This window comes from Paralichthys olivaceus, chromosome 17 (assembly GCF_024713975.1).
Source record: "Paralichthys olivaceus isolate ysfri-2021 chromosome 17, ASM2471397v2, whole genome shotgun sequence".
NCBI lineage: Eukaryota > Metazoa > Chordata > Actinopteri > Pleuronectiformes > Paralichthyidae > Paralichthys > Paralichthys olivaceus.
Window position 1 is genome coordinate 18,835,946 of NC_091109.1, and position 17,202 is coordinate 18,853,147.

A 17,202-nucleotide genomic window follows, 5' to 3' on the forward strand; every position below is an offset into this window, starting at 1 on the left:
CATCACCTATCATCCTGGATCCGTCTCTTTCATTCAGTCTTCTCTGAAAATGAAGGAGTTGTTCTCTGGCTCGTACCTCAGCCTTCTGCCTAAAAGTGTCCTGAACACTGGTTCACCAGATTTTTTGCGATCCTGCTTAAAGTCAGACGGAGAGCCTCGTTAGCGGAGGTCATAACGTGGATTGTCACCTTTTATTTCGAGGCCTGTCCGGATACTCATGAGAGAAAGAGACGGTTACCATAGCAACAGCTTTCATTCGAGTCAGCCCCAATGAAAAGTTGACAGTCTCGGAGACTGAAGTGCTTCGTAACGTGTTGACTGCTCTGACTGCGGCTGACAAACACTTTGCAGCGTCACTCTGTTCTGTTCTCCTCCAGCTCCTCCGCCCTTCATGTCCCGAGAATCAATAGAAACAGTGATGTCAGATTGTCACATGGTCGCGCAGCCAATTGGAGAAGAGATCCATCAGGAAACGTTAATGTGCACCAAGTAAATATCAACGATTAAACATCCTTGTCAAGTCAAAGCAGATTCTAAATCCAGGCAGATTTCTCAACATTTCAAAAACAGAACTGATTATGTTTTTACAGTTGATGGACCTCAGGCTCTCTCCTGTTGTCATGGTAACTTGATGATTCAGGCCACAGCTAACGATTATTTTCATTGCTGATTATTGTGCTAATCATTTTTTTATCAAATATCATTGAGAAACAACAGTTTTTAATTCCCCACAGACGACTTCAAGCGTCTTGTCTTTTGTTAGAAATGTAATTATATGAACCAGACGACCAGAAGTAAATCGTACTGTTTGTGACACCGGACACAGATTCTGTCTTTTCACTTGATAAACGAGTAAAAGTGTCGTGTTGGGTTGAGACAGAATCACTTATCGTCCCGATGATGATGAAACCAACAAAGATCGAGATGTTAGTGTCGAGATAATCCTGAGGCTCAGGTTTCTGCTGTGTGTGTGTCTGTGTGTGTGAGAGTTTAACCTTTTAATTAGATGAAAGTGAAGAGCGGTCACTCGTGCTCAAGCTGTTTGGGGATCAGACATTAGTTGGAAACTTGAGTCAGACTTTGACAGTTGATGAACAGTCAGTGAGTGAAAACACAAAGCTCTCTCAGTTCAGTTTAACTTCTTCAACATGCAGCGAGAGGAGGAACTGTTCACGCTCTAATGTCACACAAATATTGACAAATGTGCAAAGTTATCAGAGCGGAGCAAACTGTTATTATCCTGAGAGGAGAAGACGAAAGAAACAACAAGCAGCAACACATTGAGCTCGATCAATCATTCCCCGGAGAGGCAATGTGTTTTAAAATGTGATAGAGATTATTATTGATAGAAAAGGTGACTTGTCCATCCATCAATTGGTCGATCGTTAGATAAAGAATCTGTAGTTTGCAGGATTACGCAAAAAACCACTTGACGGATTCCCACCACGGAAAAGTTGTGTGTCAGGGAAGTGATGCAGAATGTTTTTAACATTTTTGGTTTCTCAGAGAATAATTTGTGGATTTTGATGAAACAAATCAGACTGATATTTATGATTCTGTGAAATTTGGAGCAAATCCAAATAAAAAATCTGGATCTTGTGAATTCTTCTTCATAAGGAGACTGTCGGGCCTTGGTGGAGGTTTGTGCTCTGCTATAGTGAAATTCTAATTAAAGTGTATCTCTATATGATTATAAACTGAAAAAATGTTCATTTTGGACAATTTGAAGACTCTGAGACACCAGGACGAATATTATCTGCAATTGTTCTGTACGTCCACGTGGCATCTTAACCCACTGAACAACGAGGACATCGTGCTTTTCTGTTTTTTCTGCTGTTGTGGACGTGACACTTGGTTGCTCCTGCAACTGTGTGTATATGTGTGTATGAGTCAATGTACGTGTGTGTGTGTGTGTCCATGTGACCCCTGGCTCTGCTGTGGACACATGCGTTGCAGAGTCAGTGGACGCTCTGCAGTCCACACGGGTCCCTGCATGTGAGTGTGCCCGAGGTCCCTTCGCATGACGCATGCCTGAGTGTGTGTGCGTCTGCTGGAGGTGGATTTGGTTACCATGGTGGCTTTGTGGGTGGACTGGCTGTTTATGATGATGTAATGACGAAGAAAAAGAGTGAGAGATCAAATAAAAGCAGGGAAAAGACTTTGGAAGAGAATTCGATGATAGACGGATGGATCGATGATAGACGGATAAATTGATGATAGAAGGATAGATCGATGATAGACAGATAGATGGATGATAGATGGATGAATTGATGAGAGACGGATGGATCGATGATAGATGGATGATAGATGGATAAATGGATGATAGATGGATGGATTGATGATAGACGGATGGATTGATGATAGATGGATGGATTGATGATAGACGGATAGAGAGACAGACTCCGTCATCTGTCCATCAGTTTAAAGTCATAGGTTTTTAAGGCCAAAGATGAAATCCCTCACAATCTACAAAGTGAGCTGGAACTTTTCTCTCCTGTCTCAAAGTTATAATCACATAAAATACACAAATACTGTGTATAGTGTAGATTTATAAATCACATCTGATGACAAAGAGTCCAAAGATGAAAACTGTTTGGTGCTTCTGAAGGAAATCGGCGAACGATGCCGACAACATCTCAGTTAATGTTGAAGGGAATCAGAACGTTTAACCATCTCAGCAAGTGGAAAAACTCCAGGCTGCAAATCGGCCGCCATCGATTCTGTCTCAGCTGTGAGCCATTAAAACAGCCGAGTGTCAGGGAGCAGGGAGGAGAGGGAGCGAGGAGAAGGAGGAAAGTAATTAGGCTGCCAATACAGGCTGGTATGACACACACACACACACACACACACACATCACACACACACACACACATCACACACAAACATATGCACTCACTCTGGCAGGTATCATTAGCGAGCGTTTCACATCTGAAGCTCCAAATCCAAGATGGCTGTCTCAGGCCTTCTCCAGGAGAACCGTTGCTAGGCAACTCCCTCCCTGCTCTGCTGCGATGCGAGTGGAAGATGGCGTCTCCCCATAGGCCGAGAGAGAGAGAGAAGAGAGAGAGAGAGGAGAGAGAGAGAAGAGAGAGAGAGAGAAGAGAAGAATGTTGTTATGCTGCAGTTGATCTGAGAGACGGCCTCACTCAGATATAGCACACACATACGTCATACACACTCTCTCACACATGTACACACACTCACACACACATACATACACACACACACACTCTCACAGTGAGCGGCACAGATGAGCAGATTGGACCCAGATGTTCTGGCCATCCTCCATGGTCCGATTGGGAAATGCAGACTCTCTCTCTCTCTCGCTCTCTCTCTCTCTCTCTCCTCACCTCTACATCTACAGTTTCATGGTTCATGACGTGTGCGGTGATTTTAAGCAGAAAGGTAAAAAGGAATCAGAAGACACGTTAACCGTCTCTTGTTATTTAATCAACCACAGGAGCTCGGCCTGTGTTTCCAGCAGAGCAGCCGGGGTCTGAGTTGACGTTGAGAGAGAGAAGTCCCGGCTCGGGTTGAGCCTTCAGCTGCTGAGTGTCCTGGTTGTTACACGTTTTTTAAAAACCTGCAGCCAAAAACACGGTCGAGCGTCCTGAGAGGTTTTACAGCGACTGAGTTCAGCCCTCGTTGTTACGACATCGCGTCCTGTGGTATTTGGTGGAAAAGCAGCTTCGGTGACTCTTTGTAATTTCTGTGTTGATCGATATGTTTGCAGCCACTTCCAGCCTGTTTTTCCATCTTTGTGGTTCATGAAAACATGGATGTCTGACACCCCTTCTTTTCTTTGCTGTGGTTTTTTTTTTTCCACCACATTTCCTCCAGTCTCAGTCCAACACTCCCACCTCACAGACCTTTCTGCTGCAATTTCTGTGTCAACAAACTTTTTCACACAGCTGTGTTTTTAAGAAGCCTGTGGAAAATAAAGTGCAAGCAGAGTTTATCCAGCGGAGTTTTGTGATTAGGCAACTTGATTTGTCCTCCGTTGTTTCTCACATTTGGAAGTGACTGTTTTGAAAACTGGATTTATTTACTGCTCTTCCACCACAGAACATGAAAATGTGCTGATAGTTGTTTGCAGACATAAATTGTTTGCATGCATAAATACAAGACTGCATCTGTGCCCTCGAGCCTTCTGCAGCCCCCCCCCCCCCCCCCCCCCCCCCCTTCAAAAAACCAATCCGTGTGCAAACAGCTGAGTTCTTCTTTCTGCAAATCCAGTAACAGAGTCGTCGCTCAGGTGAGATCATTTCCCTGATCGCAAATGAAACAACAAAAAACGAACAGTTAGAAAATAAAGCAGAAGTTGATGGATAACGTGTGTGATGACTTTCAGCTCCAGATTAACTGTGATAACGTGGAAGTGTTTTGAATCAGTTGAAGATAAACATTTGTTGACACTGACACACCCCGACACGTGGTCATTTATATCTCGTTGTTTGAGGAGGGCATTAGTTTCGGACAGAAGCTGCCGTCTTGTTTTGCTGCATCCGATCACACCGGCACGCTCACGCCTTCTTTGACCAGTGGACTCGCTTCGGTTCCCCTGCTGTTGCCGAGCTAAACGTCTCTGTGGCGTCCGATAAGAATCCGTAATGAGCAAACTGGTGCGAGCCAGTTTAGAAACGCTTAATGGGGACAAACAAGAAGGTATTAGCTCATATCAGCTGCGAGCACCCTGGGGTGCTGTGATTGACAGGTGGTGGTGTTGAGAAGTGAGGGGGGGGGTATCAGTGGTTGCCTAGGCAGTGAAAACCCCCCCAGGGGTTGTAATGAGCTTCTTCCCACACTGACCACTGTCTCTGCTGCTGCGGAGAACTCACATGTAACATGTTGAAGCTTTAATGTAAATGTGGTTGATTCACTTTGGATGTGGTGACGTCACCGAGTGTGACCGACCAGTGACCAGATTCTGACTTTTAGAACCCGTTTACGTCCAAAGCTGAACATGAAGTCATCAAATGTTTTCTTGTTAGTGCTCATTATTGATTCTGCATTTAAACAGTCGTCTATAAAACGGCAAATTACATATTTAGTTCATCTTTAACTTGATCATGCCGCTGTGGTAGATCCGGCTACAGTAGGTGTCTAAATGACCCATGACACACACACACACACACACACACACACACACACACACACACACACACACACACACACACACACACTAACTGACAAGGTGAAAACAGAACCCGTCACTCTGTCGCAGCTGGAAATAACGAGCCTCTCTCTAAATGTTGATGTTGACAAAGTCAAGAGGAGAAAAGACTCCACGCTGCCGCAAAGTGTTCGGAGCTGTGACACCTGCCACTCGTCCGTCAGGGTCACGGACGTGTGGCATGTTTTCAAGTTCATGAAGGAAAAACCAAGAGAGCGTTATCGTTTCTGAATGTTGCTTCTTTGAATGTTTTCAGGTCTCGTTCTTTCGTCTTCAGTCACAAACTCCGGAATCGTTTTCATCCCCAGATGAGATGAACTTGGCTTTGTCTCTTTATTGGTCTTGTGTGCAGCTTCATGGGTTCAACTGGTTGTTGTTGTGACGTTTGGGTTTGTAAAGGTGTGTGTGTCAGCACCAACACAACCTGCTGGAACTCTGGTGTCCGACTGAACCTCAATATAAGAGGAAGCTCGTTGTCTGAGGAGCGTTTGTACCTGGACTGAACGGTCACAGTCGAAGCCCGCCCTTCAGACACCCTCCTAAATCTCTCTGTGACGTCTCTGACATCTTTACGTCTCTGTGTCAGAGGCATCATATTTTTTGCTTGTCCATTTGTCCTTCTGTCCTTCCCTATCTTGTGGAGTTCATTATTTCTGACCGGATCCTCAAAATGAAACCGTAGAGGTGATGCTGCTTAAGAGACGAGACACAAACCACGTGACTGTGACTTGTCTCACACTTGTGACCATGTGTGATTTCCAGTGGAACTGCTCTGTTCCGTCCGTGTCCGTAAGCTCTCAGAAGACAGATCCGTGAGAAACGAACGCAGAGAACGGACACATGGCTGCGTCTGCTTATCGTCTGAAGTTGAACGTAACTTGGGCCTTGCGATACTGAGAAGATGTTGAATCTTAAACAGAGTTGAACTGAACAATGTTTGAAATCTTTCTTTTTTCCCTCACATCCATTATTTCCATCATCATTCATTCATCCCATTATTTGTTTTGTGTTGTTTTCTTATTGGTTTACTTTTTTTTATCTTTAATTAAAAGTCTAGACAGAGACATTAAAAGACGTGGAGAGACAGCAGATGTAAACTGAGGGCGACAAAGTCGTGTGGTGTTTGTCCAAAAAGCCACCATTTAAAAAAAAAAAAAGAAAAAAAAGATTGAATTAACCTTTTTTTAAATTGACTTCATAAGAAAAAGCCCACACAGCCGTCACTGGCTCTCTCACGCTCTATTTATCTCTATCTGTTTGCAGGGGACATCACTCAGAAGGGTTATGAGAAGAAGAGGTCCAAACTGATCAGGGCTTTTGTTCCACATGCTGGAGGTAATTTAGCAACCTCTGACCCTCCGCCCCCTCAGACACATATAATACACACCTACACACACACACACACACCCTGGCTCCAACTAAAACACACACCCATTATACAATCTGGTGTATCGCTATCCTTCGGGGGGGATGAAGCTTCGGTTATTATGGTCATGAGATACTGAGGGATGTTCTGAAAGAGCAGCAACGCAACTATCACATTATTATACTTTCATTTTGTGTTATTTTGTTATTTTGTGTCAATCAAATCATCTCCATGTTTGTTTTTCTCCTTTCTTATGCACTGTAACTACTGCTTTTGTCAAACCTGTATGTACATATATGTGTGTTTGTGTGTGTGTGTGCGCGTGTGTGTGTGTGTGTATATATGTGTGTGTCCGTCCGCCTGCTTGTCTGCCTGCCTCCGTAGGTATGGAAGGGCCCATGTCTCACCGGGCCCCGCTCGGCCCCCCCTCTGCTGCCCGTTTCCACCGGCGGAGAACCTCCGGCACAAGAGACGAGCGCTACCGATCAGGTAGAGAGATCCCACCGACCAACACACACACAGTCTGAGTGTCACTCAGCAGAGCTTGGGAGTTTTCGCTTACATTTCATCGCTATTTCTAGTTAAATGAATTGATATTTTACCAGAGTTATTCATTTCCTCTCAGCCCAGAGAACGTTGTGACTGTTACGCTCCATAAACTGATATTTATCTCCTCCCGTTGAGGTTTTCACATCAGCCCCCGTGTTAACTTCTGCTTCCACAGGAGATGAGTTTTTTAAAATCCCATCAGATCCAAACAGAAACTCTCGAATTCAGTGAAGTTGTGACGTCAGCCACAGATATTTCCTCCTCGGTCTTCCTGGGACTGAAACACACTCTCTCTCTCTTTATCTCAGATGTCCACACCGAGGCCGTGCAGGCGGTGTTGGCGCGACACGTGGAGCGGAAGGTGGCGGTGCCCATGCCCTCCAAAAGACGTTCACTGGTGGTGCAGACCTCCATGGATGCGTACACGCCTCCAGGTGATGAGACACACACACACACACTCACACTCACACACTTGCAGCTCTGTTATCTGCTTTAGGAAATGTTGTCGTCTTCTTAATTTCTATTTGGAGGAAACTCTGACAGATTAGAGTGAAGTCAAACGGAGTCCGGATAATTTCCTGTCGGCTCTGAAATAATTGCGCAGTAGAAAAATATGCTTGGAAAGTGAAAGAGGGACACACACAATCACACAAACACGCACACTGTGGTTATCTCAGCTGAAGTGCGATGTACTAAACCTAAAATCTGACCCCAGAGAGGCCGTCCTGTGCCCAGACAGGATTATGTTGTAATGCTCCTGTCTCTGCTTCTCAGACGCTTCGGTTCTGACAGAGAAACACACTCCATTCACCAAAAAATGCAAACGTGCACATTTTCTGAGGCGTTTAGACCAACTCACAGATTTACAGTAAAACCAAACCGCAAACAGCTGTTGTGTTGCAGCGAGTCAGCTACTGTCAATGTGGCCCGTCGTTAAGAAATAGGAAAATGACTGATTCTTAACTCTAAGTTTGTGTGCACCTCCGTCTCGGCTGAATCGAGACAGCAAAGTTGACCTTTACCTCAAATGTGAGCTCATTAGATTGAACATAACCAGAGTTGATAACGTAGATTAGATGTTGATTAGATTTTAATAAAGGAAATTTAATATCTTTGTTTGCCGGTAATTTCCTTTCTAACCTTTGAGGGAATTCGTGGGCGAAGCTGACGTCTCTCAACAGGCTCAGAAACACTGAACGTAAAGTAGAAAGTCTCTGTGATGTGAAACCTAAGATTTCTGTTCACATCGATGTTGACTGCGCCTCATCTGCGTTCACATGATTGACTCGTAATTTAAGAAGGAAACTGGCTCTTTGAAGCCTGGAGCCAGTTTTAAGTGAATTGGTTTTCGGGGCGTTTCCACGTAATCCGACCAATTATTGACATTTTGGCTGCGTGAGCTCACGAGTCCTGTTACCTCGGCCACTTAAAGGTCGGACGGCTCCACTGGTGAAAACTGGTGAATCATGGTCCACTGCTTTAATTTGAACCATTGTTTCTGTGAGACAGAAATAAAACCCTCGGCTCAGATCTGTTTGTTATTACCAGGCTCACATGTGGATCCACAGTCGTGTTGTCTCACATGTTGAAGCTCTGTTTATTATAAATGATCACTTTAACTGAGAGGATGTTGTTTTATTGTTTCATTCTTATTATCGTGATTATTATTATCATGACTTTCACTACATAGACAGAAGTATACGGACACATAGACAACAACCGTGGGTGCTTATTTAATTAAATTTAATGATTTAATATTTAGTGTGAGTTCACATCAACCTTGTCCCGACTGGACCTCAGACTTTCGGCCCAATCACAGGAAGTTACAGAAGGTTTTTTTAAGCCATTAAACAATAAAAGAAGAAGAAGAAGAAGAAAAGTAACCAGGACAGAAGTAAAACTGTGCAAAGATAACGTGTGAAGAGGAGGAGTTAAATGTTTGATTTGGATTTATTTATGAAAATAATAATGATGAAATTGGTAAATCGCTCACAGCTGATTAATGCAGCTTAGCTTAATTTAGCATGAAGTCTGAAAACAGTGGCCGGCAGAAGATAAACTCTGAAAATGTTCAACTTTAATGTTTTATCTTCAGTTGACATTTTGATTCCAGTGCCTGTGTGTTGACGTTGTGTGAAGGTTTTCTGTTAACGAATAATGGCGGTTACTGACTCTCACCAGGCCTGTCCCCCCTGTGCTCAGACTCGTCGTCGGGCTCGGAGGAGGAGGCGGGGCCGGGCGACGACATGTCGGGCATGGAGCACTGGATGAGCCGCCCATCCCAGTTGGGCCCCGCCCACCTGGGCTCCACCTCCTCCTCTTCCTCGTCAACGCAGAGCGGAGGCAGCGGCAACGCCGGGCGACTGGCCGACTCACTGGCCCACACGCACATCTCGCACCTGGCGCACGCACACCTGGCGCACACGCACCTGGGCCAGTCGCTCCACCAGCAGAGCCTCCTGTCACAGTCACACCACGGTAAGACCAACTTGTGCGATTACAGATCTGCGGCTTCAGTTATCAAGTGGTCACATGATTAGATCACGTGTGTGGTTCACAGTGATAATGAACGTGTTGAAACACTGAAGTTTATCAATTCATGCTACGTAGCACCTCCACCTCCAGCTCATGATCACGTTCTTGACGTCCTGGGTTGGACTCCTGGTTCGACCGGGGCCTTTCTGTGTTCCCCCGCGTTTTATTTATTTTATTTACACCACCACCCTTCTCTTTTATTGATACTTCCCTATTTGTTTTGTTGATTTATGTTATTTACCCATACTTTCTAATATAGAGTTCTTCTGTCACCTTTACCTGTGCCCGTCTGTAACATACCCGTCCCTGTGAATTCAGGAATCGGCCACTTGTCCCTGAAGAGGAAGGGAGCTCTGAGCGTCGCAGAGAACGGAGGATCTCTTCGGCGATCCTGTGAGTTTGGCTCCGACATGCTGTGGCCTCCGCCGCTGGAGTCAGACGGTACGTCACAGCCCAAAAATACTCGCCCTGTCATGGAGTCTCTGCAGGCTGTGGAAGTGTCTTAATCAGGGCTGAGGTTCGGCCAAATACTTGTTGGATTAAGTGTTGAATATGTTCCGAGGTAAACAGATCTCTTTTAGGACATTTACGGTATCATCAGAACAAAAGAATGAGATTAAAGCTTCCAGAGATTCACGTTCTGACCTCAGTCAGTGGTTTTGATCCTGCATCTATAAAAACCTTTTTCATGATTTTTAGATATTAAAAGTTGTTGTTGAGCTTCAGATTTTTGTCTAATCTGATTGTGTCTCATTTACATTTTGCTTCAGAGTATTTAAACGAATGGATGTGTTGAAATGTGCATTTAATTGAAAACGAGCCCAGACCTCGCTCTCTCCTGTGTGTCGGAGATTTGACCCAAATTAACTAAAAAGTCCAATTGAGCATAAGAACCTGACTAATTGAGCAGAGAGGCGAGAGAGCGCAGCGATAAATCTGAACAGTGAGTCACCACTGGCTGTTTGTTCTTCTGTCTCCCTCCAGAGAATCACTCTGCCCCCCCGGATGTGACGGGCTACTCGTCGGACTCGTCTCACTCCCACACTGAGCGTCACCACATGTCCAACATGGGAACCATTGCCAGGAACACGCAGAAGTACGGCAACGCAGAGCGCATGGAGACAGGCGACGGTAAGAGTCACCGCTGTCGCTGTGTGGAACGCGGTGGCATCTCAAGCCCGCTCCCAACTGGAGCCTCTGACTAAAGATACTGAAGACACCTGGATAAAAATAGAAACAGGAGGTGAACTCTAATTGGACCGACACCTTAGAGAACTGACCAATTACAGGGAGTCTGCTGATGTCACTCCCCTCGATGAGCAGATTCACTTTTTTCTTTTACCCCTTTACAGAGTAAAAATAAAATATTTTACCTAAAAAACATTTTTTCTTCATTCAAGTTGTTTTCATTTCTCTTTATTTATGATTATTTATAGTTTATACGTTTATCTGGCTCTTGTGGTTATTGACGAGATCCTCACGGACTCTTTAGGAAGTACTTCCTCCACTTTTCTTTCCAGTGACTGGTTGTGTCTTTGTGCTTCCTGCAGGCGTCCCGGTCAGCAGTCGTGTGTCGGCTAAGATCCAGCAGCTGGTGAACACGCTGAAGCAGCCGCGCAGGCCTCCGCTACGAGAGTTCTTTGTCGACGACTTCGATGAACTTCTAGAGGGTCAGAATCTGTCTTTGTGTCTGCGTGACTCAGTCTGGGGCAGTTTGTCTCACACTTTGGAGTCACGATGAAATATCCGACTCTTGTCTTGTGACTGGAGTCGGAGCGTGCAGGTGGAGGCTGAATGAAGCAAATCTGCAGCTGTGAGGAAGGTTGGAGAGATTTCTTGCAGAGCAGTGAAGCAGCAGCCGTAGAGCAGAGGGAGCACTGACAGTTAAAAAAACTATAATCTGAAAGTATGTGTTGGGTGGGTGCAGCAGAGAGTGAGGCATGATGGGTAGGAGCTGCCGAGCCAGAACATCTGAACTGGCTCCCAGGTGTTCTCGAGCTGTGATTAGTAATAACAGGAACAGGAACTGCCCCCAATTACACACACTCATAAATATCAGTCCCTTAAATACGTCAGATTTTCTTTTTTAATATCAACAAAATTAAAAATATTAAATAAAGCCAACTAACGTATCTGCATCCTGAGAAACTCTGTCTTATTAGTTTGTGTTGATATAAAAAAAAAAAGGGTCCAACACTAAGTTTTGAGATAAAAACAATATCTAGGTCACAGAAACCTTCGTTCTGTCTTATTTTACATGTGCAGCTTCTCCTTGATAACTTACATGTGTCAGAGTAAAGAATTATTTCCACCCAGGGTCATGTGGAGTCCATGTTAGAGACCAGATGATCGTCAGCGCAGCTCTCACAGAACAAAAAGTTCCTGACCAAGTTCAGAGTTTTTTGAAGTTTATGTCGTAGGAATCCTGAGCCCAGAGATCAGAGCAGATCTTTACGTCTGCTCGTTCTTTCTCCATCTGGCTGCGTTTTCTATCTTTGTCTCCTCGCTTCAAGTCGCTAATCTTTCATTGTCGTCTTCAGAAACCTTATCTCCTGGAAAACTGCTATTTCTTCACTTTTCTTGCAGAGTTCGGATCCGTTTTACAGCGGGTTGTAAATATCTGCGCTGCGGTCACTCGGGATCATGTGGAGCTCGGGGGGTGATATAGTGACTAAGACCTCCAGTTCACTCTGGATCCATTTTTTATGACGATGGCTCAAGGTCGAATCCGACTGAATCCCTCCCTCTGAGGCTCACTGCTGTCTCAACTAAATATTAAAGCATATTAAAGATTCGGCCGTCCCTTCACATTGCCACAACACATCTGTATTAATAACAGCTTATTCATTAGCAATGTGTCGGAGTGTGATTACAGCTTCCTCACAGCCGTCTCATGTTAGCTCAATGTTTCCACCACCACAGTGACACGTTATCTGTCTCCTCATCTGCAGTCCAGCAGCCGGACCCCAATCAGCCACGGCCGGAGGGGGCGGAGATGATGCTGGTGCGAGGCGAGGCGCTGGGGGTGGTCACTAACTGGCCCCCCTCCCTGGAGGCTGCGCTCCAACGCTGGGGAACCATTTCCCCGAAAGCCCCCTGCCTCACCAGCCTGGACACGGCAGGGAAGCCCCTCTACGTTCTCACATATGGTAACCAGGCGCTCCAGCACTCAGTACATCTACGTCGTTATGTATGTGAAGCAGAACATGTGCAATGATCGCTGGAAGATTCACGTGGAGGTTTTAGCTGCTTGTGGACAAAAAGAATGAGACTCTTCTAAACACAAGAAAAGAATCTTTAGAAACCGAAGCTGTTGTTTCATGTTGGTACATATTTCATCACAACATCATTTAAACCTCGATGGAACCCTGCAGCTCTCCCTGGGTTCCAAGCAGATTCATTTCCAAAGTCTACGAAGCAGCTGTGACTGAATGAAATAATAAAGTTAAATCAGGAAATAGAAACGGATTCTAACCCCAACAACATTATACATTTGAAGTATTAACCAAAGGGTCAGTATCATGTATCAGTGAGCACACTCTGTGTTTTCTCTTGAAGGAACGCAGGCGAATAAGCTCGTACAGTTCCAGCACACACACACACCTCTTCTTTATCAAGGACCTTCAGTTTAAATCATGAGTTAGATTCAAACTGAAGTCCTGTGACCAGAACCGTCTTTATTTACAACATTATTGTATTAGACAACTCTTTGAATTATCACAGTGAACTGAAAATGATCATCCATAGAGACCTCTCCTGCCGGCTGAACATTCTTAACTGTCGTCACGGTAGATATGTGTTTTTCTTTTATTGACTGTGTGTCCTCAAAATAGACAAAGAACACACACACACACACACTCTCATATCCTGTGTCCTGCCCCCTGCAGGGAAGCTGTGGTCTCGCAGCATCAAGCTTGCCTACAACATCCTCCACAAACTGGGCAGCAAGCAGGAGCCCATGGTGCGACCGGGGGATCGGGTGAGTCACACTCCTCCGCACCGCCACCATTCACAGATTTTGGTTTCTCGTCTTTGTGCTCACTTCACCGCAGGAGTGTTGTTGACGCGTTTGGCCGAGTTGTAACGAATCAGCAGTTCTCTGAATTTTAAAGGAGACATTTGATGTGTTTTGCAGCGGAGTGGACGAGGTGTCGTTCAGTACAGATGTTTTATTTATAACTGTTGAGGGATTGGACTGTGAGAGAATTTGTTGCTTGTCGCTCGGAAACCGCTGAAAGTTTTCTTTTTACTTTTTCACCCTTGATCTGTGCTGATGTTTACAAATGGTCTGATCTCTGAATCCGCACGCTGTCCTCTGTCCCTCCCCCAGGTAGCGCTGGTGTTCCCTAACAACGACCCAGTAGCCTTCATGGTGGCCTTCTACGGATGTCTGCTGGCCGAGGTGGTCCCCGTCCCCATCGAGGTGCCCCTGAGTCGCAAGGTACTTCATGAAATCCACCCGCATTGGTCACATTAAAAAGCGCCGCCCTGTCGTCCGGCTGCGCTGCGGAGTAAATCAAGTGCTCTTCATCGCTCATGTGTCACCACTGCAGCTCAGTTCAGTTTGACACTGACGCCCTGTTCCTCAGGATTAGTTTTCAGGATTAGGTCAGGTCATTTTATTTTTTTTACAGCGGTGCCGTGCGTAGCGTTGATCCTCTCCGCTCCAGACTCCTGCCGGGTTTTTACTTTTTCCTCTGTGATGCTGCAGACGACTGAAACAAAGTGTTGGATCTTCAGTCTCATGAAATGATTCTGTCTGAACGAGGAGCAGAACAACTCTTGTCGTCTTTATGTTGCTGTTCAGCTGTTATTTCTCTATTTTAGCCCAGTTGGCCGACTGCGTGTGCAGTGGTACGACCAGTGCAGTGTATGGTTACACAGTGATTACCTGCTGCAGCAGAAAATGCCTTTTTGCTGCACGTCGGTCTTGAACCCCTTCCCCCCCCAGCCTGCATTCGTGCTGCAGGATTTTCCATAACATTTCTGTTTCTGCCGGAGAAACAACGCAGCAGCAGCAGCAGCGGCGCATCACGTGTGCTGAGTTTTCAAAAACCTGTCAGAACCAAAACCTCTTTAGTATTTCAAGTTATGATGTTACAGTTTTTACAACAACCACAAACTGAGGGAACTGATTTGATGGAGGAACAATGTTTGTGCCTGAAATCTGGTTTCAGGCTGAAATTCAGTTTTACTGTGTGTCATTTGTTTCTATTGACTGAATTTCAAGCTTTAAACTGAAGAAGAGTTCACTGGATTTACTTTCACGTTTTCTTACCAACACGGCGGTGGCTGGGTGTGGGTGTGTCCCTCGTCTGTATCGTCCAATAGGATGCCGGCAGCCAGCAGATTGGATTCCTGTTGGGAAGCTGCGGCGTTACCGTGGCGCTGACCAGTGATGCCTGCCACAAGGGTCTGCCCAAGAGTGCAACAGGAGAGATCCCACAGTTCAAAGGTCAGAGGGAAAATCATCAATCATGGCGGCTTTGTGAAGGTTCCATCCCTGTGTGTGTGTGTGGGGGGGGGGGGGGGGGGGCGGGGCGGCAGGGCGGTCCGTCCTGGTGAGAAAAAAATGAACCGTGAAAATGTCAAAGGTTTGAAAACTCACATTTAAAAAACCATTAACTGTAAAAACACGACAGGGTTTTGTAGCTGCTGATGAAATGATGAAATGTGACTGAAGGTTTTTTTCTTCAGCAGTTGCGGTGAAATGGGAAACGACTGAGTAGTTGAATATTCATATAATATATATATAATATAAATATATTATTATACTATATTCTGTTATGTTACGTTCTCTCTGCAGGTTGGCCCAAGCTGCTTTGGTTTGTAACAGAGTCAAAGCATCTTTCCAAACCTCCCAGAGACTGGTTCCCTCACATCAAGGATGCAAACAACGACACTGCTTACATAGAGGTCAGCCACACACACACACACACACACACACACACACACACACACACACACACACACACACACCCACACAGTGAATCAGTGTCCTCTCCATCGTAACAGAAGCTGGGATGTCAGCGTGTCTTAAATTTGAGCTGACATTGTTCCGGCCACCTCACAAATCACTTGGCTGCTGCTTGTGCTCTAATAAAAGACATAATAATAATAAAACATTATTATTATAGAAAGTGTTAAGGATTAAAAACACCACATTATATAAAGCAAAAACAATTAAAAACAATCAACGTCCTTTCAAAAACCTAATTCTAACTTCTGTCTCCTTCCTCTCGTCTCATTTCATGGATCCGTCTCGTCTCAGTATAAAACCTGTAAGGACGGCAGCGTGCTGGGAGTCACGGTGACGAGGATCGCTCTGCTCACACACTGCCAGGCGCTCACGCAGTCCTGCAGCTACACGGAGGGTATGCACACACACAGACACACACACAGACACACACACAGATACATACGCAGCTCCTGATCATCTTTTCTCTGGTCTTCTGTCTGTAGCGGAAACCATAGTGAACGTTCTGGACTTTAAGAAGGACGTGGGCCTGTGGCACGGAATCCTGACGGTAAGATTCTCCCTCTGCAGGTCAGAGATCATGACCCTCGTTTCCTTTTGTCTTCGTCTCCCTCCCATCTGGAGGTGGGGGTAGAAACACTGCTGTTAATTAAAATCAATTATTTCTCTGATACGTCACATGTTCACTCGTGTATTTTAGTTTTTCACGACAGTGAAGTTTTAGCAGGTGTAGCCGGCCGCTGCAGTGCGACTTTAAATAGTGTCTTCTTTTGTGTGCGTCTGTGGTTGTGTGTTGTGCAGAGTGTCATGAACATGATGCACGTGATCAGCGTGCCGTACTCGCTGATGAAGGTCAATCCTCTGTCGTGGATCCAGAAAGTCTGCCAGTACAAAGGTCAGTCACACTCCACCTGCCACTTGGCTCAGTCAGTTCACTCCATTCAGCTGTCCGTCAAATGGATTCAATGCTAATTTTGTGTGTGTGTGTGTGTGTGTGTGTGTGTGTGGACCCTCCCCCTGCAGCCAAGGTGGCCTGTGTGAAGTCCAGAGACATGCACTGGGCTCTTGTGGCCCACAAGGACCAGAAGGACATCAACCTGAGCTCGCTGCGCATGCTGCTGGTGGCCGACGGATCGAATCCCTGTAAGCTCACACTCAGGTGTATCTGAGAGAGAGAGAATCTCAGGGTGTGGATGGATCCTCTGGGGAAACTCGAGAATCTGGGTCATTTCACAGGAATAGAGTCGCATGCAACTTTAGCACATCTGGTTCAATAAATGGTTTTTAACTAGAGTGGAAGCAACTAACATTAGACACCAGGAACTGAATGACGTAATTCTTAAAAGGGATGTTTTTGCATATTTTACAGATTTATAGATGATGTCATGTTATATCATTGCTACTGGACAGTCTCAGGTCATTTCAGTGTCAACTTGCAGAGCTGCAAATGTTCTATCAAACAGAACTATTGATTTTAAATTTTTTTTTGCTCTGTGATATCCTTCATTTCGGAGCGTCCTTAAATGCACCACCAGTTGGATTTTTCCAGTGATAAGATGATGTCACCTCCAGAAAAACAAATCGACAGGAAACAGCTCGGTG

At 45.3% G+C, this 17,202-nt stretch overlaps 1 protein-coding gene across 3 annotated transcripts in view; it reads left to right on the top strand.

The window, feature by feature from the left end:
* Positions 1-17,202, top strand: part of LOC109645019 (disco-interacting protein 2 homolog C-like) — a 34,498-nt gene that overhangs the window by 5,109 nt on the left and 12,187 nt on the right. The window contains exons 2-17 of one of the 3 annotated variants that reach the window (XM_069512405.1): positions 6,437-6,508; positions 6,924-7,028; positions 7,397-7,522; positions 9,270-9,566; positions 9,942-10,064; positions 10,608-10,754; positions 11,174-11,293; positions 12,575-12,772; positions 13,511-13,602; positions 13,954-14,064; positions 14,955-15,078; positions 15,430-15,539; positions 15,895-15,997; positions 16,086-16,150; positions 16,402-16,495; positions 16,624-16,743. In XM_069512405.1, coding sequence (XP_069368506.1) covers positions 6,437-6,508; positions 6,924-7,028; positions 7,397-7,522; positions 9,270-9,566; positions 9,942-10,064; positions 10,608-10,754; positions 11,174-11,293; positions 12,575-12,772; positions 13,511-13,602; positions 13,954-14,064; positions 14,955-15,078; positions 15,430-15,539; positions 15,895-15,997; positions 16,086-16,150; positions 16,402-16,495; positions 16,624-16,743 — 2,007 coding nt within the window. The remainder of the gene's footprint in view (positions 1-6,436; positions 6,509-6,923; positions 7,029-7,396; positions 7,523-9,269; positions 9,567-9,941; positions 10,065-10,607; positions 10,755-11,173; positions 11,294-12,574; positions 12,773-13,510; positions 13,603-13,953; positions 14,065-14,954; positions 15,079-15,429; positions 15,540-15,894; positions 15,998-16,085; positions 16,151-16,401; positions 16,496-16,623; positions 16,744-17,202) is intronic. The other 2 variants (XM_069512406.1, XM_069512408.1) reach the window with 2 other exon arrangements.